Source organism: Ursus arctos, unplaced genomic scaffold (genome assembly GCF_023065955.2).
Source record: "Ursus arctos isolate Adak ecotype North America unplaced genomic scaffold, UrsArc2.0 scaffold_5, whole genome shotgun sequence".
Taxonomy (NCBI): domain Eukaryota; kingdom Metazoa; phylum Chordata; class Mammalia; order Carnivora; family Ursidae; genus Ursus; species Ursus arctos.
The window spans coordinates 13,747,288-13,771,392 of record NW_026623067.1 but is presented as its reverse complement, the minus strand read 5'-3'; the positions used below and the strand labels follow the sequence as shown (position 1 = coordinate 13,771,392).

The following is a 24,105-nucleotide window of genomic DNA, read 5'->3' as shown; positions in this document are numbered from 1 at the left end:
CAAAAAAATAAAAATAAAAAAAAGACGTAGTCATTGGGTCCTGCATTTGACAAATAATTATTGTAGAGTTGCGTGAATACTGAGTCAAATGAGTCTGAGCCATGTAAGACATCCCTGTGGCCCTGGGCTAATAGGAAAGATAAAGCCCAGACGTGGTCAAGCCCAAGGGCAGGACAGTCACTTTCAGTGGGAGGGAGGGCCGTGGGGGAACTTTCCAACAGAGCAGAAAGAACCACTGTGGGAGGGACAGTCGGGAGCTGGGGGCCTGGGTTCTGGGAGGAGAATGGGGGAGCGCACACAAGTTTGGACAGCGGGTTCAAGGACTGTTTCCGAGTCAGCCCCCTTCCTGCGCGCTTCACCATCTCTGTCCATTGAGACCTCTCAGCAGTCCCAGATCTCCAAGGAACAGGATGAGAGATGCACAGAGATCCAGCAAGTGGGCAGAGAGGAACTGGACTGCAGGCCACGTCCAAATCCAGGGCCAAGCGCTTCCACCACTCCAGCCTGTCAGAGAGCCGAGGGCACCTGGACAAAAGGAACACTAGACTTGCAAGCTCCAGGGAAGGCAGTGGAAGGCATACTTCAGGGGCAGGGCGCTGCTGGGGGAGAGGGCTTGGGCTCCTGGCTGGTGAGCCACTCCAGGGAGAGCGCTGCCGAGAATCTCAAGGCAGCCTCGCAAGCCCGGAACGTGCAAAGCACGCCCCAGCCCCAGCAGTGCCAAGGAAGGGGTCGCCCTTCCGGGAAGAACCACGGGCTCCGACTTCGCGTGACCAGCAGGGGGCGCCCGATCCCCTCCCGAAACCCGGAGAACGCGGACGGAGGGGCTGTGCCTGGGGAGATGGTTCAGCCTGAGGTCCCCTCCTTGCTTGTGCTTTGAAAAAGTGCTCGGAAACTATTTTCACCGGTTCCGTCTGTGGAATTGCACTGGGCCGGAGTAAGGACTTTTGTTTTTTGTTTTAAACCCCTGCTTGTTCTCTGTCAAATAAATAAAATATCTTCAAAAAAAAAAAAGAACATGGTCGTTTGCATGAAAGCTAGATTTTTTTTTAAAAAAGTGGTGTAGCCGTACAGGAAATACAATGCAGACTTAAAAGCATTCTGACATTCTGACACATGCTACAATACAGATGAACCTTGAGGACATTATCCTAAGTGAAATCAGCTAGTCACAAAGGACAAATACTGTATGAGTCCTCTTATATATGATACCTAGAGTAGTCAAAATCATAAACAGAAAGGAGCGTGGTGGTTGCTGGGGGCTGGGGAGAGGGTGGTGGATTGGGGATTTGATGTTGAATGGGGACAGAATTTCAGTTTTGCAAGATGAAAAGTGTTCTGGGGATGGACGGTGGGGATGGTTGCACAAGAATGGGAAAGGACTTCATGCCACTGAGCTGTGCCCTTAAAAATGGTTAAGATGGCAAATTTTATGTTACGTGAATTTCACAATTTTTTACAAAGAAACCAAACACAGACAAGAAACTTTGGATTCATAGAGGAATAGTTCATGCTATGTTCACCCAGTAGAATACAATACAGCTATAAAAAAAGAATGAGGGGGTGGGTGCCTGGGTGGCTCAGTCGGTTAAGCATCTGCCTTTGGCTCAGGTCGTGATCCCGGAGTCCTGGGATCGAGCCCCATATCAGGCTCCCTGCTCAGTGGAACGTCTGCTCTCCCTCTCCCTTTGCTGTTCCCCCTGCTTGTGCTCTCTGTCAAATGAATAAATAAAATCTTTTTTAAAAAATACAAACATTTACCTAGTGGGGAGGAAGGATCAGGTTAGAAGGGACAGAGGTGCAGTTGGACCTCTCCATACCTATCTTTTTCTTTTTTTTAAGGTTTTATTTATTTATTTGAGAGAGAAAGCGTGCCTGCAAAAGCAGGGGGGAGGGGCAGAGGGAGAAGGAAAAGCAGGATCCCCGCTGAGCAAGGAGCTTGATGTGGGACTCGATCCCAGGACTCTGGAATCATGACCTGAGCTGAAGGCAGACACTTAACTGACTGAGCCCATCTCCATCCCTATCTTGTTTCATACTTCTGCATTCAGAAATGTGTAAACGTGCACACAATTTTTTGAAAACCTTAATTAGTATAGAGTTTGTTGGACTGATTTCTCTGCAATCTCCATAAACAGGGGGCTGGTGGTGTTTTTTTTTTTTTTTCCAAGATTTACTTATTTATTTGAGAGAGCGAGAGGGTGCAGGGGGAGGGGCAGAGGGAGCAAGAATCTCAAGCAGACTCCACGCTGAGCACAGGCCCTGATGCAGGGCTTGATCTCACGACCCTGAAGAGATCAGGGTCATGAGATCCTGACCTGAGCCGAAACCAAGAGTCAGACACTTAACCAACTGCACCACCCAGGCGCCCCATTAAGATTTTACTTTTAAGTAATCTTTACACCCAGTGTGGGGCTCAAACTCACAACCCCCGAGATCAGGAGCTGCATGTCTGTTGGCTGAGCCAGCCAGGCACCCCCAAGAAGATTGGTGATTTTTGAGATTTCTTCCACTAGGATGGGTATATTTAAAAAACAAGCAAAACAAACAACCCCCCCCGGGGGGGGGAAAGTAACAAGTATTGATGAGGCTATGAAGAAACCGGAACTCTCACACATTGCTAGTGGGAACGTAAGTGGTGTGGCCACCTCGAAAAATAGTCTGGCTTCCTCAAAAACTGAAACAGAGTTAGCATACCCAAGAGAAATGGAAACACATGTCCACACAAAGGCTGCTACACAGATGTTCATAGCAGCTTTATTTAGAATACCCCCAAACTGGGAACCACGCAAATTTCCACCAGCAGAGGAATGGGCACAGTGTGGTATTTCCACATGAGAATACACTACTCACTAGAAGAAAGGCTTGCTGATGTGCCTGACAACATAGATGGACCCTGAAATACTTTTGAAAGGATTCCATTTGCAGAAAATTCTGGAAAATAAAAAGTAACCTATAATGATAAAAAGCATATCAGTGGTGCCCTGGGGACAGGGGAGAAAGGAAGGGGGTGCCCTTAAGGGGCATGAAGAAACTTTGGGGTATGATGAATGTGTTCATTGTCTTGATTGTGGTGATGGTCTCATGGGTATATAGATACATAAGAACTCATCAAATTATACACTTTGTTTTTTCGTTGGCTTTTTAAAAGATTGATTTATTTATTTTTAGAGAGAGCACAGGTGCAGGAGGAGGGGCAGAGCGAGAGAGAGAGGGAGAGAGAGACTCTTAGGCAGACTTCCCTCTGAGCATGGAGCCTGACGCTGGGCTCGATCCCATGACCCTGAGATCATGACCTAAGGCGAAATCAAGAGTCAGACATTCAATCGACTGAGCCACCCAGGAGCCCCCCTAAATTATACACTTTGAGTATCTGCAGTTAGTTGTTCACAAAATAGCATGAGATAATAAAAAATACTTAAAAATTTTAGAACAATGTAAGTTTTGGACGATATCTTTTTTTTTTTAAGATTTTATTTTTAGGTAACCTCTACAGCCAACATGGGGCTCAAACTCACAACCCTGAGATCAAGAGTCGCACGCTCCCCCAGCTGAGCCAGCCAGGTGCCCCGATATCTTCTATTTAGTTAGAAATTCCTTTCTATTTCTAGATTATAGTAAGAATTTTTCTTTCAGGTGGAATATCTATCAAATACTTCTTTTGGCATCTATTATATGGTTTTTCCTCCTTTAATCTGCTTGTATGATACATTTATTGATTCTCTAGCATTAATTCATCTCTATATTCCAGGGATAAATGCAACTTGATCATGACACATCGTCATTTTAATACGCGGCTGAAATTGATCTGCTAATAATTCGCAGGGATTTTTGCAGCTTTTTATTACTATCTAATGTAATTGCTTCCATCTTCCTGGTGAGAATGGCCTGTGGCTTTCTTTGGCACACGGTTTGCTCTCAGCCATCCTGGCCGTGCGCAGAGGAATGTTCTCTCTGTTCTCTGGAAGAGCTTGTTCTTTGACGGCTGAGATGATCTGTTCCTTGCCAGTGTGGTGGAGCCTGCCTAGGAAGCCAGCTGGGCTTGGTATTTTCTTTGCGGGGAGATTTGTAATGACTATTTAAATCTCTTCAATGGTTACAGGAAAAATTCAGGCTTCTCTTTTTTTCTTTTGAAAAAAAATGTATTACAGAAAATATCCACCACATAGAAGTAGAGAGAATGGTATGGTGAGCTCTCATGTACCAGCTTCTACAATCAACAGCTTATAATGCATGTTTTCATCTGTACCCCCACCCACACCCCCAAGCCACTGACTGGCCTTGCACTTTCCCCGGAGAGTTGTGCACCTGCTGGTGTAGCGCCAGGGCATGGGTCTCAAGGGTCCCCACCCAGCCCACCCCCGGTCCACACCCACCTCCGCCCGCGGAGTCCCCACGACGTTTGCTTCGTCCCCTTACTTCAATCAGCTCTGGCTGATCACAACTAGGACACAGAGCAGTTGAAAACGAAGTGAGTAGGTGATATTATGGTATTGCTAAATATATTAGGACGGGGACAGGAAGCAACAGACAGGCCATTGGTGGTGGCTCCCAAGGGGGCAGTGACCAAGGCTCCTGCTCTATGGCTCCAGGCAGTGATGCCAGTGGCAGCCCTAGGCCACCCTGCTTCCCAGGGTTCCCCACAAGGCCTCCTCTCTGTTGGCGCTGTTCCTGGTAACCACGCAAGTTCTGTGGCCTTTGCTCCCTCCCCAGTCCCCTTTGGCTGCCACAGGCTTCTGTGGCAGTCCCGTCCCACGTGTGTGCAGATGACAGGGGACATCCTGGGCACAGGCTTCTGAGTGGACTCGTTCTTATGCCCGAGGATGGACAGCAGGCCAGGCGCTGCACACGGTGGCCTCCCAGACTGCTGGGGGAAGGGGTCCACCCAGCCAGGAGTGGCCCCCAGAGCAGCAGAAGAGACACGCCTGTGTCAGAACTGACGGGTGAGGGGTGCCTGGGTGGCTCAGTCGTTAAGCGTCTGCCTTCGGCTCAGGGCGTGATCCCAGGTTCCTGGGATCGAGCCCCACATCAGGCTCCCTGCTCCGCTGGGAGCCTACTTCTTCCTCTCCCACTCCCCCTGCTTGTGTTCCCTTTCTTGCTGGCTGTCTCTCCATCAAATAAATTAAAAAATCTTAAAAAAAAACAAGCAAACAGGGGCACCTGGGTGGCACAGCGGTTAAGTGTCTGCCTTCGGCTCAGGATGTGATCCCGGCGTTGTGGGATCGAGCCCCACATCAGGCTCCTCCGCTATGAGCCTGCTTCTTCCTCTCCCACTCCCCCTGCTTGTGTTCCCTCTCTCGCTGGCTGTCTCTATCTCTGTCAAATAAATAAATAAATAAATAAATAATCTTTAAACAAACAAACAAACAAACAAACAAACAAACAAAAAGAACTGACCACATCAGGCTCCTCCGCTATGAGCCTGCTTCTTCCTCTTCCACTCCCCCTGCTTGTGTTCCCTCTCTCACTGGCTGTCTCTATCTCTGTCAAATAAATAAATAAATAAATAAATAATCTTTAAAAAAACAAACAAACAAACAAAAAGAACTGACCGGTGAGGCAGTAGTGAGGGTCCGGTGACCATGGACAGCTGTGGGGCACAGAGCCGGATGGAGGCACGACAAGTAGAAAGCCGGTGTGAGGCTGCAGCCATTTCACTCCCAGAGAGACTCTGGGCAAGCAGGTGGTTGTGCGGGAAACATCCGGGCCAGCTGGGTCCCCTATGTTAGGCGGGGGCCATAGTCCCGTCCTAGCCGGCGTGAGCCCAGCACACTGGCCCCCCGGACACAGGGCTCGGTGGTCACATCTGTTCCTCTCCAGTGATCCTACGCGTGTTCTTGAAAGCACGTCTGTCCGGGAATTGCAGGCTGTCTTCTGGCCAGATACTAGTTTTCAGATAAGGTCCGTTTTTCCTCTTCGAGGCCGTGCTGCTGCTCGTGACCCTCTGGCTGATATTCCATTCTGGACCCCAATCTCCGCAGTCGCCGCTCACCACGTGTTCTTCCTTTCTCTTGTGGTAAGATACATGGGACAAAAAATGGACCATCTTCTCCATTTTTCGGTGTACAGTTCAGTGGTGGTAACTACATTTACAGTGTTGGGCAGCCATCGCCACCATCCATCCCCTGCGCTCTTCTCTTCTGGCTCAGCTGGAACCACTGGCCGTTTTTACTGACCGCTGTTAGCGCCCAGCTGCCATCCGTCACCGGGCTGGTCCCGGGCTCATCACTGCTGCCTGCTGAGCCTGCTTCTGATTCTGGCATTTGCCTCCTGTTATGGACTGTGTCCCCCCACCTGCCCCCTTCAATGTGATGGCGTTGAGAGGTGGGGCCTCCGGAGATCAGGGTTCGATCAGGTCATGACGTGGAGCCCGTGTGATGGGATTAGGAGTTGTGAGACAGCTTGCTTCCCCCTCCGCCACGTGAGCACACGAGGGGAAGTGGGTCATCCGCAAGAGAGCCCTCGCCTGGCCACGCTGGCACCCTGGTCTTGAACTTCCCGCCAATTTCTGTTGCGTAAAAGCCGCCCAGGCTATGGAGTTTTGATTGCAGCCTGAACGGAGACCCACCCAAAGGGTCTGAATTTGGTCCGTCACGGTCACATTTCTCCGCATCTCATACTGCCCGGTCTCCTTGTTAGGCTTTGTAGGCAGGACAGGTCTCACTCCACATTTTCAGGGCTGCAGGGAATGTGGTTTTAAAATGTTTCTCTGTAACTTACTTTGTACGTCAAACCTGCCACTCTACCGCAGTGGTAGAAACTAACTTCAACGTGGAGCTTTCCCTACCTACCTTTCCCTAGGACGCGCCTAAATACTGAGCCAAGAGGAAGGCATTTTAACAGCAAGACGGTCAGATCTCTGCAGGCGCGTCTCTTGTCCTTGTTCCCCAGCCCCTTCTACTGCTCACTCTTTGCCTGCCTGTTTATTTTGCCCCTATGGACACCATGGCATTGCCAGAGAGCTCTGAGGAGCAAGGACTCCCCCCCCCAGCAGCCACCCCAATCTTGCTGCAAAGTATGGTAAGAATGCCCTTCTGTCTTATTAAGTATCACATCATCGTCATCCGAACAGCTAAATGCCATTCGAGAACCCCCTCATTTCCAAGGACACTAGGAAACCCAGCTCCGTGGCAGCATCTCCTGCTGTCAACTCTGGCCCACAGGGGTCAGCCCCCCACAGCTTTTAGATGACTCAGTGTCCCCATGACTCTCTCGTCCCCTACTGCTTTAGTGGAGGGACCGTCCTCTGGGCAGCTGCCAAAGAACAGTCAAATAGGGGCACCTGGGTGGTTCAGTAGGTTAAGTGTCTGACTTCGGCTCAGGTCATGATCCCGGGGTCCTAGGATGAGCCCCACATGGGACTCCCAGCTCAATGGGGAGCCTGTTTCTCCCTCTCCTTCTGCCCCTCCCCCTGCTCACGCGCGTGCATTCTCTCTCAAAAAAATTTTAAAAATCTTGGGGCGCCTGGGTGGCACAGTGGTTAAGTGTCCGCCTTCAGCTCAGGGAGTGATCCCGGGGTTATGGGATCAAGCCCCACATCAGGCTCCTCTGCTATGAGCCTGCTTCTTCCTCTCCCACTCCCCCTGCTTGTGTTCCCTCTCTCGCTGGCTGTCTCTATCTCTATCAAATAAATAAATTTTAAAAAAAAATCTTTAAAAAATTTTTTAAAAATCTTAAAAAAGAAAAAACAGTCAAATGGTGAATCTTCTGGTTTTATGTGATAAACCCACTCTAACATCCTCACTCCCCGCAGCCTTCAGGCTCCTTCTTCAAAACTCAGCCAAGGCAATTCTGGTATCCCCAACACATTGGCTTAGGCCACGATCGTGTCCAAACTTTGGAGTCATTAGGATAAGCTCTGGGTGTTCTTGGCAGGACTTTAGGTGTTGAGTCATGGGAAATGCTCTCCATATCAATCAGCTCGCTACCCAATATTATACATCCCACCCCCGTCTAGTACCCTCAAGATCCACTCATGCGTGTGCTCCCCTAGATCCCATGGTTCGATCTGTCCTGCAACTTTGTGGGCGATTGAGCTATTTCCTCCTAGAGAAGGGATTGTGCTTCACTGCTGAGGCTAAGCGGAGACCCAATTCTAGTTTTTGGTCTGGGGGCAACAAGCGGAGGTGATCTCGAGAGTGACCAGCATCATTTCATAAGACATTCAGCTCAGGTGCGATCTCTGCATGGCCTCCGGGCAAGATGAGGCTACCCTTCTCTATCAAGGGGAAGGAAGCAGCAGGTGCTGGCCAGGAGGATTCAGGGGCTCTGGGGCTCAAGATTCTTAGGTATATCCATCCAAACATCCCCATGCCTTAGGATCCCATCCCCCTGTTTGATGCCCTGTGACTTTGGCACAGGAGAATTGTGGAGGATGGCAGGTCTCCTCTGCAGCTCGGCCGCCCTTAGGAATACATTGTGGGCCTCGCTGTCAGCATGCTCTGCTTCCTGGCTGCAAAAGTGAGCATCTCCTTACATTGCCTCAGGAGACTTTCTGGCTTTCGTATCATGCCCTCCGTCGAGTGGGCTCACTTGAGCCTTACGTTCTTTCTGCGAACTTTCTAAAGCAGGTTTAGAAAAACTAGCCACCTCCATAATCCTTGTAGCTACAGCTGTCTTCCTATCTTTCAAGTGCCAAAGCTACTCCATAAGCCAAGCTCTCCCTGCAACTTCTATCTCATTCCAATCAGTCAAATGCTCCAGGACCCGAGGGGTTAGCACCACCCCACTGACCAATAGTGGTGAGAGGTCACTGTTGCCTTCTGAATGGTGGATGAGCCATAGTTCTAGATCCCTATCCCCACAGGCTCCCTTCTAGGGCTCCCTACTGTTTTAGCTTGCATCCCCATAAAGCAGAGCCTGACCCTAGAACTTGGGTGCAGTTCATTGGGCAGAGGAATCCTGGAAACGGGAGAGGGAGTGAGGAGAATGACACAGGGCAGAAGGAAAATTCAACAAAGTGTATTTTGGGGCGCCTGGGTGGCTCAGTCATTAAGTGTCTGCCTTCGGCTCAGGGCATGATCCCAGCGTTATGGGATTGAGCCTGCATTGGGCTCCCTGCTCTGCTGGGAGCCTGCTTCTTCCTCTCCCACTCCCCCTGCTTGTGTTCCCTCTCTCTGGCTGTCTCTCTCTCAAATAAATAAATAAAATCTTTAAAAAAAAAAAGCGTATTTTGGCTCCTGTCCCTTATGGGCTGAAGGTTGCCTCAGAAGGCATTTGCTCACCTGCTCTCCCAGGCTAGGCCTTTTGGGTTGAGAGAGCTCCTGACGCTTAGGAGAAAGCCACAGTAGATGCTGGAAATGAGGCCCTGACAGTGTCCACGGAGCCACCTACCCCAGCTGCGGCTGAGGTCAGAAGTGGGCTGATCGGATGGAACCAAAAGTTCCAAAACGTCTAGTACACCTTTCTTGCCTTAGAGGGGATCAGAAATCGGGGACAATCAATGCCAAAGGCCACATGCCATCGGCTCCCTGGGATTCAGGGGCCTGCCTCTGTAGACTTGTGCATTCTAGAACTATGCGGAGAGGGCGCAATAAGTGTTGTTAAGGACTTTTCTGCACTGAGATACAGGCAAGAACAGAATGAAAAGCCCTGTGGAGCGTAAGTCCTAGTTGCGGGGGGGAGGGGGGGTGAAGGGGGCGGGATGGAGGAGACTGACAATAAAATAGACAGCGTGCCAAGTGGTTACAGACGTCAGAAAACAAAACAGGAAAGGGGGATCCGTTGTCCTGCTTTGGTTGGAGTGGGGAGAAGACAGACTCCTTTAAACAGAGCCATCAGGGAAAATGTCGCTGAAAAGGTGACACTGAAGCAGACACCTGAAGTGAGTGAGCGTGAGTAAAATCAGCCAGACACGGAGGAGGAGGAAAGGGGAGGAGGAGGGAAATAGTGCCCAGGAGCTCGCAGTGCTTTGGAAGCCAGGTGAAGACAGTGTTTCCAGGAGGAGAAGCAGGAGGGGTCAACTGCAAGAAATGTGGCTGATGGGCCAAGACGAGGATGGAGAATTGGCCCAAGTCAACAACATTGGAGGGTGATGGCATCCGTGAGGAGAGTAAGCTAGGGAGAGCAAGGGGTGAGACACCCAAACTCGAGGGGGATTAAGAGCAAAGAGAGAGGGGAGGAATTGAGGACAGTGAATACAAGCAACTTTTTGGAGTTTAGTTACAAAGGGAAGCAGAGAAATGGGGCAGTAGCTGGAAAGTCATGTCGGGTCAAGAAAGGATAGGTTTTCCAAGATGGAAGATCTACCAGGTTCTCTACTCCCATTTCCCTTCATTTTCCCTCTCGCTGCTGACAAATCTGTGGCCTTTTTGACCTCCCTCTTCAAGCCCAAAAATATTTTTGCAAAGCTCTGATCCCCAGAGAGTTCTGAGCTGTAGGAGGTGAAAGCCACAAAGAGTCCTTTGTTCCTGCTTTCTGCTCTGTCACATCTCTCCCTGGGGCAAGGAGCTTGGCTGCCTTCGTCAGAGGGTGAAATTCCACAGCAGAAAGAACAAAGTCAGATATCTCAAAATATCATCCTGCTCCATTTATTTCGGGCCCTTTAGCCACTTGGATGCCTTTCCCTAAACATAGGGCTCCCTATCTGCCTGCTGCTGGTCTAGCAGGGCCGATACTTTACTCTAGAACTATTTATTTTCAAGTAGTCTGGCCAAAGCAATATTCCCTAAACTTTAGGCATTCTTGGATCGCTGTTACAATTTTGGCTATTTTCCCATACCTCATATAGTTTTTATATAAAGCACTTTCCTTTAAATTTTGTGTGCGTATGTGTGTGTGTGTGTGTGTGTGTGTAAACTGCCTAATATAAAACTCACTAAAGTGTACAATTCGGTGGCTTTTAGAACATTCACAATGTCCTGCCACCATTACCAAACAGTTCCAAAACCTTTTTCATCACCCCAAAAGGGAACTCTTCACCTGCCAAGCAGTCCCTCCCTTCTTCCCACTCCCCCAGTCCTTGGTAACTGCCAGTCTGCTTCCTGTCTCTATGGATTTGCCTAGTATGGATATTTTATATAAACGGAATCACATGGGGGGGGGGCCGTGGCTCGGTGGGTTGAGCATCTGACTTTGGCTCAGGTCATGATCCCAGGGTCCTGGGATCGAGCCCCTCATCGGGCTCCCTGCTCAGTGGGGAGTCGGCTTCTCCCTCGCCCTCTGCACCTCCCTGATGCCTGGCTCATGTAATCTCTAAAAAAAATAAATAAACAGAATCATAAAATACATGGTCCTTTGTGTCTAGCTTCTTTCACTGGTATGGTTTCTCCATCAGTCCCTTCTCTTGGGTTTGATTTTTTTCTAGTCTACCATTTTGATTCCCTTCTCATTTCCTTTTCTGCATATATTTTTCTTAGTTATTTTAAAGATTTTATTATTTTTTTTCATTTTAAAAAATTTTATTATGTTACATTAGTCACCATAGAGTACATCATTAGTTTTTGATGTAGTGTTCCATGATTCATTGTTTGCGTATAACACCCAGTGCTCCTCGTAATATGTGCCCTCCTTAATACCCATCACCGGACTAACACATCCCCCACCGCCCTCCCTTCCATAACCTTCAGTTTGTGTCCCCAGAGTCCATAGTCACTCATGGTTCGTCTCCCCCTGACTCCCCCCCTTCATTTTTCCCTTCCTTCCCCTAATGTCGTCCTCCATGCTATTCCTTATGTTCCACATATAAGTGAAACCATATAATTGTCTTTCTCTGCTTGACTTACTTCACTCAGCATAATCCCCTCCAGTTGCATCCATGTAGATGCAAATGGTGGGTATTATTTATTTATTTTTTAAGATTTAGTTGAGATAGAGAGAAAGCACGAGGCGGGGAGGGGCAAAGGGAGAAGAAGAAGCAGACTCCCTGCTTGGGGTGGAGAGGAGACTTGATCCCAGGACCCCGAGATCATGACCTGAGCCAAAGACAGTTGCTTAACCGACTGAGCCACTCGGGTGCCCCAAGATTTTATTCTAAGTAATCTCTACTCCCAATGTTGGGCTCGAACTCCCTAGCCTGAGAACAAGAGTCACTCACTCTTCCAACTAAGCCAGCCAGGCCCTCCCGCTTTCCTGGTTATTTTAAAAGGACAATTTATTTCACCACCATAACTATTTTAAATAATCTATGTCAATATAAATGTATAATTATTAAAATACAAAAAAGCACTGCTCAAAAGAAATGTTTCTCAACTTCGTGTCTAATGACATGTTTTGTGTTGTTTTGCTGCTTAAAGTCACGATTTTATACAAAGTAATTGTTTACTAATCCCTAGTTTACTCCTGAAACCAAGTTAGGCTGAGGCAGGACACCCATTTCTCTCACAGCGGTCATAGGGCCCTTGGGAAATGAGTCCCTGGTCTCAAGTTTCAGTGGATCCAGAAATGCACTGTCTATATTCCAGGGAAAAGGTTAGGGATTGCAAGGACCAGTGTAACCACCTCATCTGTGCAGCGACACCACCCACAAGTACAATACACTTCCCAAAGCACCTTACATAATACCTTGTGTGTATGGGAGTTGGGGGAATGGGCTCCCCACGTCCTGGGAAAGAACACTGATCCAGAAGGACCTAGGAGGAGATCAAAATCAGACACCTACAGCAAGGAAGGAATGAAGTGGCCAAGAGGTGACAGCTACACTTCAGTTCAAGGGAACTGCTGCTGGACAGAATGAAAGTCCAGGGTGACCAAGTTTCTTTTTCAGGAGAACACAGGAAATCTGGATTTTTAATGTGAAATCTCCAAATTCTTAAATGTTGGCAACGAATGCAAAATATTTAAGCGACGTGGGTGGAGCAAATGCTATCTGTGTACAGGATTTGCCCTGGAGAGTGCTTGTTTGTACCCTGGGTGAGACAAACCCTTTATTCTATGGAGGAGAAAAGGAGGCCTGTAATAGAGAAGCCATATAGCCAGGTGGGAGAGGCTGAGCCCAGGTTCGAGAAAGCTGAGTAAAATACACTTACTCTGGACTCAGGCCGAACGAAACTCCTCTGGCCGGCGCCGCGCCTCTAAGCCATGGGGGGAGTCACAGGCAAGGTCCCGGACCCCGTCAGCCTGCCCGGCTCATCGCACCCTTCATCACTGAGCGCCCGAGGTTTCGCTGCCAGCCCCGCCGCCGACTTGGTCCTCGGTTCCTTGGGCCAAGAATGTCACTGCCTGCCCCCGCTTGCCGTCCTCGCGCCCCTTCCCCTCCCCGTTGGCACTGCCTGTTCCAAGCCCGGCTCCCACCCCGCGTTCCCAGCAGGCCGCACACACACCTTCCTCCACGGCCCTATCGCGCCCTCCCGCGCCCGGCTTTTGGCTGAGTCACCCGTCCACACTGGGCACTAAGTGACAGTCCCTACCCGCGAGTCGGGAGCCCGGGCCGGGCCCACTTCACCACCCACGAACGCGCCCGGGGCCGGTGGCGAGGAGCGAAGTGCGCGTGCGCGGCACGGGCTTTATTGCGTCACCGCGACTCCAGAGCGCGCGGCTCGATCATGAGCACGCCGCCCGCGCCCTGGCGTTTTCTCATCTTCCTCTGCCAGGGGCGCGCCGCAGGCGCGGGGCTGGCCTGGGTGTCGAGCTTCTTCTCCAGCAGGTGCATGCGCGCCGTGGTCTCAGTCAGCATGTCCATGAGCAGTTCCTGCTGCAGCTTCAGGTAGTTGTTCTCCTCCAGCAGCACCTGGCTCTTGACCCGCTGCACCGGCGGCTTCCAGCGCGACATGGTCGGCGAGGACGGCGGCGGCCGCGACCGCACCGGCAGCCCCTCGACGCTCCACCGGCCGCCGCGGAACACGAAGGCCTCGTCGCTCAGGCGCGTGCGCGGCGCGCCGTAGCTGAGGCCCAGCTCGGCCTGGCGCGTCCGGTGGTCCAGCAGGTAGAAGGTGGACATGGAGGAGATGCGGCGCAGCGGCGGGCGCCGCGGCGAGAAGCGCCTCGAGAAGTGGTCGGTCCAGAACTGCCGCACCTGCTCCCACAGGCGGCCAGCGTGGTCCAAGGCCGGGCACCTGAAGACCTCCAGGGCGAGGGCCGAGTGGGCCTTGTCGGGCGCTCGGGTGCCCGGTGCCGAGCCTAGAGGACGTGGGCGACCCGGGCTGCGCCCTTGCCTCTGGAGCCCCGTGTCCAGAATGATGAAGGCAAGGCAGGGGCACTGCTGGGGAGCAAGAGTCCGGGTGAGCAGCGTGCTTGGACGGGCTGTCCCGTCAAACCGCGAGGACCGGTGGACAAAGCTCAGCCCTGAGGCTGGCGCTAGGGGCTAACCAGCCGCTGGTCGCTGACGACCCCATCCCTGCACACTGGCGGTGACAGCAGTCTCCTGAAAACTACCTTCCCCAAACACCACTCCGTGTCAGGCCCGGGAGACATATATGCAGATGAAGGACCACATCCCTGGCTTTCTGAGCCTTAGGCGGGCTGCTGGAAGGGATTATGGGCCCGGGAGAAAGAAACAGTAGAGACAGGTACTTAAAAGTTGAGCAGGGCTTTGCCAGGTGAATTGGGGGGTAGATAAGGGAGAGAGCCTCCAGGCAGAGTGAAGAGCCAGGTACAGCTTGAATGTTCCAGATGTGAGGAAGAGCTTGGAATAAGTATGGTAAGAGGGAGCTGGAAAGGGACCAGGACCTAAACTTCATTCTGGCACTGCTGGATGACAAAGCCAGGATTCAGAAAAGTATTCGGTGGGATGTCTAAAATAACCAATGGCATTATTGCCACGTTTGGTTATTTTATAAAGAGCTCTGGGCCAGGCCTGGTCTGGGCAGGGGTTCTTAGCCTGTGCCCGCCCTCAAAATGCTACTGGTCCAGCCTGGAACCCAGATGTGTGTGTAGATGACAGTAGTTCAGTATGCTCAGTGACATCCTGGGGGCACGTGCCAGGGGCTAGGACCTATGCTTAGGATTCAAGATCATAGGGGTTATGCAGACTACACGTGACTTTTCTCCCAAGCAGACTACATCCTCAAGGAAGCTGAAGTACAGATAACAAGTCTCAGTGTCTGTCTCCCCCGAAGCCTGGAAGTGTTGACTCTATTCTATGGGAAAAGGACTATATGTTCTCTTTTAAATTCCTCTTCTCCCCCATGGAGGATGAAAAGGGAAAGAACCCTCTGTCCTGCCTACATCAATCCAATACACGCTTATTCCTCTTGCACATAGCTGGGCTGAGGGGATGGTACTATCCCCTAGATCTGACTCAGGGCGACATCCCTGAAAGCCCAAAGAGGGCCCAAGAAGGTGCAGCCAGGCCCACCCTTAAGGCTGCATCTTCCTAGAGGGCCTTTTCCCAGTAATCCTCACTGCAGGTTGTGCCTCACCTGGGGGATGTGTTGGAGGTGCTGAGCTGCTGTCCCAGGCCTGGCCCGATCTCTGAACCACTCAGCTGCTGTCCACCAGCTATGACTCACAATGCCTCCAGGCCGGACCAGCCCAGGACAGAAGGGGTGCCCACAGTTTAGCTATAAAACAGACTCTGGGCTCTCCCTGTATTCATTCAACACATGTATGGGGTGTTTGCTGTGTTCCAGGTACAGCTTTGCAGAACTGGAGATAGAAATTTGACGTAAGGGAATGAACAAGGTAGTCCCTCGTGAAGCTTACCTAGGATATCATGGGTCAGGTTCCCAGAGGCAGAGCCTGAGATGAGAATTCGTGCTTGAGTGATTTATTGGGGAAGCGCTCTCAGGAGAAGGGTGTGAGGGAAACAGGATAGGGCAGGGCGGGGAAACAAACTAAAGCAAGCAGGAGAGTGGCTTGAAGTGGAAATTAGCTTCAGCCCCATCCCATAGGTAACTGCATAAATTGCACCGCAGAGTTAGGCCTCCTTACCACAGGAAAGCCAGTATTTTGTACCTCCTCCCTTCTCTCCCACCCCTCATTTCCCATCAGTTATTGGCAGGGCCAGCTGTGAGTTTTCAGCCAACACTTAAGGCATGTATGGGGTGGGTGCATCACCAGGAAAAGGGATCTGTGGGGCCCCAACAGCATAGAGGAGGGAGGAAGAGAATAAATAAAAATGAATAGAAGGGGCTCCTTGGTGGCTCAGTAGGTTAAGTGTTTGCCTTCGGCTCAGGTCATGATCCTGGGGTCCTGGGATCCAGCCCCATGTTGGGCTCCCTGCTCAGTGCAGAGTCTGCTTCTCCCTCTCCCTCTCCCTCTGCCCTTCCCCCCTGGCCCGTGCTCTCTCTCAAATGAATAAATGAAATCTTTAAAAAAAAAATGAAAATAAATTACTAAATGAATTAGAATTTGACTTTGATATGTACAATGGAAAAAAAAAACAAATACAGGAAGTGACTTTAGTACATGGTGTTTAGTGAAGGCACTTGACATTTATGCTAAGACCTGAATGATGAGGAGACTGCATGAAGATCAGGGGGCTGGAGACAGAAATGAGCTGGGCCTGTCGGAAGGACAAGCACCCTGTGTCGAGGAATTCGAGGTAATGAAGTCAACCCTACCTGCCAAGCACACCAAGTTGACTGCCATCACCTCAACTAGGCATTCCTGACCCCAAAGACCTCTTCCTGGCGCCTCCCAGTTAATTCAGCGTGGCCCTCCAAGGAGTCAGGCCCAGCTCCAGGGGAGCTCATTTCCTGGAGGAGAGCCAGGTTGTAGCATCGCCTCCTGGGAAATTTTTTTCTTGAACAGTCTTATTAAGGTATCATTGACAGAGCACCTGGCTGGCTCAGTTGGAAGAGTGTGCAGCTTTTGATCTTGGAGTCGTCAGTTTGAGACCTGTGTTGGGTGTAGAGATTACTTAAAAAAAAATTTTTTTTTTAAAGATCTTATTTATTTGAGAGGGAGAACACGAGTGATCGAGCGGTGGGGAGGGGTTGAGACAAACAGATTCCATGCTGAACACAGAGCCCCACACGGGGCTCGATCCCACGACCCTGAGATCACGACCTGAGCCGAAACCAAGAGTCGGATGCCCAACCAACTGAGCCACCCAGGCGCCCCCAAAAAGTAAAATCTTAAAAAAATTCTTTAAGTTATAATTGACAATAAATGACATTTATTTTTAAAAAAATATATTTTGAAGATTTTATTTATTTATTCGACAGAGATAGAGACAGCCAGCGAGAGAGGGAACACAAGCAGGGGGAGTGGGAGAGGAAGAAGCAGGCTCATAGCAGAGGAGCCTGATGTGGGGCTCGATCCCGCAACGCCGGGGTCACGCCCTGAGCCGAAGGCAGACGCTTAACCGCTGTGCCACCCAGGCGCCCCTATTTTTAAAAAATTTTAAGTAAGCTGTACACCCAGTGTGGGACTTGAACTCATGACCTTGAGAGCAAGAGTCTCGTGCTCTACCGACTGCATCAACCAGGTGCCCCATCAACAACGTATTTATAATGTATAACTTGATACATTTTTATAACTTGATGCATGAACTCATCACCCAAATCAAGATAATGAAGATATCCATTACCTTCAGAAGTTTGCTCTGCTCTCATCACTACATGTTCTTTTGCATTTTCTGGAATTTTATATAAATAGAATAATTTAGTATGTCCTTTTTTGGGCGCTAGCTTCTTACGGCGTAATTATTTTGAGATTCATCTATGCAGCTGCCTTCGTGAACAATTTCTTCTTCTTGATGACTATTTCCCATTGTATGGCAATACCACATTTTTGTTTTTGCGTCTGTTTGATGGAAATGTGGGTTGTTTTCCAATTTGGGAGCTTTCACAAATAAAGCTACTATGAATATGTGTGTACAAGTCTTTGTGTGGCCATATGCTTTCATTTCTCTTGAAAGAATACCTAGGAGTGGAATGGCTGGGTTATATGGTAGGTGTATGTTTACCTCGCTATGAAGCTACCAGACTTTTTCTGGAATGGTTGTACCACACCCCCAACAGCAGTGAGAGAGTTTCTGTTCTTCCACATACTTGCCAATACCTTGTATGGTAAACCCTTTAAATTCTCATCGTTCTGGTGGGTATGTCTAAATTGTGGTTTTAAATACCATTTCCGTAATGCCTAATGATGTCGACCGTGTCTTCACGTGCTTCTTTGTGACCCTCTTTGGTAAATTAGGGTCTTTTTCCATTCTTTCTTTCTTTTTTTTTTTAACTGGATCGCTTGTCTTATTGTGTGTAAGGAGTTCTGTTAATGCTAGATAAAAGTGCTTTGGTGGATATGTTTTGCAAATATTTTCTCCCATTCTGTGGCTTTGCCTTTCAAAGTGAAAGTTTTTAATTTTGATAAAGCCCGGCTTATCAATTTTCTCTCCTGTAGTTCCTGCTTTTTGTATCATATTTAAGAACTCTTTGCCAAACCTAAGGTCACTAAGATTTTCTCCTCTGTTTTCTTCTAGAAGTTTTATGGTTTTAGCTTTACATTTAGGTCTGTTACATTTTGAGTTAATTTTTAAAAAATATTTTATTTATTTGAGAGAGAAAGCATGAGTGGTTGGGGGGGCGGGGCAGAGGCAGAGGGAGAAGCAGACTCCCCGCTAAGCAGGGAGCCTGACAAGGGGCTCGATTCCAGGACCCTGAGGTCATGACCTGAGCCAAAGGTGGACACTTAACCGACTGAGCCACCCCAGCGCTCCTTGAGTTAATTTTTTAAGATCAATTTATTTAGAGATTAATAAATTAAGATTAATTTATTTGTTTTAGAGAAAGAGCACAAGTGGGAGGGGCAGAGGGAGAGGGAGAGAGAATCTCAAGCAGACTGAACTCAGAGCCTGACACAGGGTTCTGTCTCATGACCCCGACAAGACCTGAGCTGAAACCAAGAGTCGGACCCTTAACCAACTATGCCACCTAAGTGCCCCTTTTTTGAGTTAATTTTTGTTTATAGTGCGAGGGGAGAGTTGATTTTTTTTTCATATAGATGTCAATTCGACCTAGCACCAATTACAGAAAAGATTAGGCTTTCTCCCTAGTTCAGTCCTGTCGTTCATCCTGTGACTGTCCGAGTGTTTCTGGACTGTCTGTTCCTTTCCATTGGTCTCTTTATCCTTGCACCGCATCGTATTTTCTTAATTACTGCAGCTTACTGGAAGTCTTAATATCTGGTAGAGTATATCTTCCGGCAATATTCTTTAAAGATTGCTTTGGTTTTCTAGGTCCTTTGCAATTCCATATAATTGAATTTCCATCCTAATTTTAGAATTTGAATGTCAGTTTCCACAAATAAACCCTCATGCTCACTGTTCAAAGCTCTCCCTTCCTATCACGAGGACACTTGAGAGCTCAGATCAGCCCTCAGAAGGTTGTCTGATGGACGTGGAAACAGAGCCCAGGAATATTTTAATCAAGCCAGTGATTCATTCTCTCTGTCATTCTCTCCAAATTGTGTCTGTGTTATTAAGGCTTATTTTCATTAACAGTCTCAATATTTCAGGCAAGTCATGGGTGGCCATGGTCTACAGTAACTTTCTTTTTTTTTCTTTTTCTTTAGATTTTATTTATTTGTTTGACAGAGAGAGCACAAGCAGGAGAACAGCAGAGGGAGAGGGAGTGGGGGAAGCAGACTCCCCACTGAGCAGGGAGCCCACTGGGGGCTCGATCCTGGGACCCTGACGTCATGACCTGAGCCGAAGGCAGACGCTTAACCAACTGAGCCACCCAGGTGCCCCTACAGTAACTTTCAATTTCCCTTATTTCCTTACAAAAAAGGGAAAGCTATAAAACCCAAGGAAGTCTTTATTTGATGATTTGAATGGGAAAAGTTCAGAGAGATGAGGAACACTTAACATCTTAACTCCTTTCGCAAGCCGACCTGGATTCTGAGGAATTAAGAAACTGTGTCAGTGTCACCGCTGAAAAGAGCAGACCTGGCGCCCTATAGGAAAGAAGCGCCAGGTACCAAGAGGTCTGAGTTTTAGCATAAAGTTCATTCTAAGGGCACAGAGGGAAGGAGAAGAGGACCTAAAAACAAATGTTCACTTCCTCACACCACAGGCAAATGCGTAGCAACTGTGAATGTCAGTGGATCCCTTCTCTTGGCGACCAAGAGGAATACTCCCAAAACCAAGGAAGCAAACTCTCGTTTTGCCCCATGGCTATTTCACTTGGTTTCTGAGATACTGTTCTTGACATTTGCCCTTTCCCGAAACAATGAGACGTTCTCTGTGCTAACAGAGCGGGGGAAAAAAAAAAGAATTCTGCATCTGTATAAAATATGAGAGAAGTCATTTAGATAGTACGGGGTGGGGGCGGACTGGGGTGGCTCAGTCGGGTAACTGTTGGATCTTGGTTTCAGCTCACACCCTGATCTCAGGGTCGTGGGGTTGAGCCCCATATCGGGCTCCGTACTGGGTGGGGAGTCTGCTTGAGATTCTCTCTCTCCCTTTGCCTCTGCCCCTCCCTGCTCACCCTCTCTCTCTTAAATAAATACATAAATTTTTTTAAAAGTCATTCAGTTAGTACAAAACACGGAACACAGTCATAAAGAATGCACATGCTTCACTCCGCCTTTTTACGAAGAGCAAGTTAAACAGGAAAGGATGTCCACCTGCTCTGTGGCTTATCTTCCTGGGCTTTTTTTTCTTTAGCCTCTCCTCCAGCCCTCCTCTTAGGCTTGGCGGTGACAGAAGTGGGGTGCAGGGCAGCGATCAGGTTAGCCCCAGTAGCAGTCTAGAGGTGGCTATTCCTTCTGCCCCTCTTCCCCATGCTGCTCCCAAGCCATTGCACCTTGAAATTAGTTCCATGCATATTCTTTGGAATCTGTAAATACTCTATGAAAAAAATGTTTAAATTTTCTGTTTTTTTAAAAAAAAGATCTGGGAAAAAATGTTCATGCATATTCTCTCTGCCCTAGATAACCACCTTGTAACTGGGAAGCATCACTGAACCCAAGAATCTGCATCTGGGCTTGAGCGGTGGAGGCTAAGGAGAGGGGAAGGTGAGCAGGAAGGCATGGGAACGCCAAACTTCGCTGGGGAGTGGAAGATTTCAAAGTCTTTTTTTTTTTTTTAATTTTTAAAGATTTATTTATTTATTTGAGAGAGAGCACAGGCAGGGGGAGCGGCAGAGGGAGAGGGAGAAGAAGGGGAGCCCCACGCAGAGCTTGATCCCAGGACCCTGAGATCATGACCCGAGTCTAAGGCAGACGCTTAACCGGCTGGGCCACCCAGGTGCCCGATTTCAAAGTCTTTCTGAAGAGTCAAAAGTAGACTAAGCATCATATCACAGCACAGAGCGTGTGCCAGGTGAGTTCCAAAACATCTGCCTTGGGGACACTGGGACCAGATCACAGGCCATGTAGCACTTACTTTCAGCAGAAAAAAAAATTTTTTTTTTGTTATCCTACTTAAATGTGAATTTGAATATTTTTGACTAATAGGTCATTTATACCTTTATTATGCTTTTATATTTGAAAGTTGGAAATAAATAAATGTATGGCAAGTTTACGTTTCTACGCATTCGAACAAGATTGTGAGGTGGGTTAATATTTTGGAATTTTAGCCCTTGTATAGTTTGTCCTAAATAGTTCCCTATTCCACAGGTACCTGTTATTACCTAAATGAAAGCGAGGCTTTCTGAGGAAAACAAAACAACTTTCTGGGCTTTAAATCGTGTTGGATTATGAAAGCCTGACTTTTTTTTTTAACTGTGAAGTTGGAAATTGTGCAAGGAGGGGCACCTGGGTGGCTCAGTCGGTTAAGCAACGGACTTGATTTCAGCTTAGGTCCTGATCTTAGGGTTGTGAGATCAAGCCCTGCGTTGGGTTCCGCACCGGGCGTGAAGCCTGCTTAAGATTCTCTCTCCCTCTCCCTCTGCCCTTCTGCCCCCACCCCGTTCATGCGTGCTCTCTCTCCCCCCAAAATAAAATAAAATTAAAAATAAAATAAAAATAGGTATTTACCCCAAAGATACAGACGTAGTGAAGAGAAGGGCCATATGCACCCCAATGTTCATAGCAGCAATGTCCACAATAGCTAAATTGTGGAAGGAGCCGAGATGCCCTTCAACAGATGACTGGATTAAGAAGTTGTGGTCCATATATACGATGGAATATTACTCAGCTATCAGAAAGAACGAGTTCTCAACATTTGCTACAACATGGACAGCACTGGAGGAGATAATGCTAAGTGAAATAAGTCAAGCAGAGAAAGACAACTATCATATGATTTCTCTCATCTATGGAACATAAGAACTAGGATGATCGGTAGGGGAAGAAAGGGATAAAGAAAGGGGGGGTAATCAGAAGGGGGAATGAAACATGAGAGACTATGGACTATGAGAAACAAACTGAGGACTTCAGAGGGGAGGGGGGTGGGGGAATGGGATAGACCGGTGATGGGTAGTAAGGAGGGCACGTATTGCATGGTGCACTGGGTGTTATACACAACTAATGAATCATCGAGCCTTACATCGGAAACCGGGGATGTACTGTATGGTGACTAACATAATATAATAAAAAATCATTAAAAAATAAAATAAAATAAAATAAAAATAATAAAAATTGTACAGGGGACACCTGTATACCCTTTATCCAGATTCCCCTACAGTCAATATTTTACCCTATTTCTTTTATCATTTCTGAGCCATTTACATATATCATGGCCCTTTGCCCCTAAACACTTCAGTGTGTATTATCTTACGTGTCCAGAGTGCAGTTATCGACCTTATGAGTTTATTTCGATACAAATTACTTTAATCAACCATCCGTATTTCAGTATCGTCTGCTTACTTATAATGCCTGTTAATAGCGTTTTCAGTACAGGAGCCCATCTAGAGGTAGGTATTGCATTTAAGCATTGCAAAGGACCCTTCTGTACTGTAGGCAGACACCCTAAAACCATGTAAATGTCCTGTTCCTCATCAAAATTTCCCCCCAGATTTAGTCTCCGTTGGCAATTCTTGCCTGAGCCAATCTTTGCCATTAAGTTTGCAAAACGATGCTTTTCTAGCACTAGCACTAACTTCATATTTGTGAGTGGGTTCTCAGCATTCTACTAGAAGCAAGAGGTCTCCCTATTATGAGATAATAGAAAATCTATATACTCTCTATCTCCCCCTCCCCCAATTCCTAACACAGGGCTTCTAAAACCCTTCTAATTTCCTGAGTGGTAACAGTACTGGGTGCATCTTTTGCTGTCATATTTGCTCTTTGACCCTTATTTTGATACAGACTTTCCAAATCCCTTGGAATTTCCCCGGTAATAGTAGTGTCTTTAGTTCTAATGAGGTGACTCTTGATGAACTCCTGCATGGAGGCGGGTCACCAGAAAGACCAAGCCATGATTAGAAGCTTGGAACGTTGAGCCCCATCCCCCATTCTCCAGAGACGGAAGAGGGGCTAGAAATGGAGTTAATGGGGGGCGCCTGGGTGGCTCAGTCTTTAAGTGTCTGCCTTCGGCTCAGGGCGTGATCCTGGAGTCCTGGGATGGAGTCCCATATCAGGCTCCTCCGCTGGGAGCCTGTTTCTTCCTCTCCCACTCCCCCTGCCTGTGTTCCCTCTCTCGCTGGCTGTCTCTCTCTGTCAAATAAGTAAATAAAATCTTTAAAAAAAAATTAAAAAAAAAAGAAATGGAGTTAATGACCGATCTTGCCTTCGTGATGAAGACTTCCTGAAAACCCCCAAAGTATGGGGTTCAGAGAGCTTCCACGTTGGTGAACACATCTGTATGCAGGAAGGATGTCATACCCCAACCACAAGGACCCTCCTAGACCTCGCCCCATGTAGCCTTTTATCTGGTTGCTCATCTGTATCCTTGATCATATCCTTTCATAAGCTGGTAAACTTAAGCATTTCCTCGAGTTCTGCGAGCTGTTCTAGCAAATAATCAAATCCAAGAGGAGGTCGCGAGAGTCTCTGATCTGGAACTAAGTTGGACAGACATTGTGGGTAACCTGGGAACCCACTACTTGTGATTGGCATCTGAAGTGTATTCAGTCTCATGGACTGAGCCTTTCACTGGTGGGATCTGACACTAGCTATCTCCAGGTAGATGATGTCGGGGTTAAATTGTACAGCACCCAGCTGCTGTCACAGCATTGCTTGGTGTGGGGAAAACTCCCACACCTTTGGTGTCAGAAGGGCTGTGCGTATGGTACTGGTGCGAGTAAAGGGGAGACACAGGAGTGTAGTGGTTTTTTAAAAGTTTATCTATTTTTAGGTAATCTCTACACCCAACGTGGGACTCGAACTGACGACCCTGAGATTAAG

At 48.3% G+C, this 24,105-nt stretch overlaps 1 protein-coding gene across 1 annotated transcript; it reads right to left on the bottom strand.

Moving 5' to 3' along the window:
- Nucleotides 1-3,121: 3,121 nt before the first annotated feature.
- Nucleotides 3,122-16,464, bottom strand: CBY3 (chibby family member 3). The gene is made up of 9 exons (XM_057307292.1): nucleotides 16,437-16,464; nucleotides 13,344-14,052; nucleotides 12,963-13,133; nucleotides 12,499-12,566; nucleotides 5,550-6,676; nucleotides 5,395-5,480; nucleotides 5,158-5,313; nucleotides 4,374-4,441; nucleotides 3,122-3,293 (listed from the first exon to the last, which is right to left on the bottom strand). The coding sequence occupies exons 1-2, from the start codon at nucleotides 16,462-16,464 to the stop codon at nucleotides 13,448-13,450; spliced, it is 633 nt and encodes a 210-aa protein (XP_057163275.1). The 3' UTR covers nucleotides 3,122-3,293; nucleotides 4,374-4,441; nucleotides 5,158-5,313; nucleotides 5,395-5,480; nucleotides 5,550-6,676; nucleotides 12,499-12,566; nucleotides 12,963-13,133; nucleotides 13,344-13,447.
- Nucleotides 16,465-24,105: the final 7,641 nt, after the last annotated feature.

Coding starts and splice junctions, on each gene's coding strand:
- CBY3 (XM_057307292.1), bottom strand. CDS start 16,464: ATGGCAGTCAACTTGGTGTGCTTGGCAG. Junction 14,053..16,436: donor CAACTTGGTGTGCTTGGCAG/GTAGGGTTGACT, acceptor CACGTCCTCTAG/GCTCGGCACCGGGCACCCGA.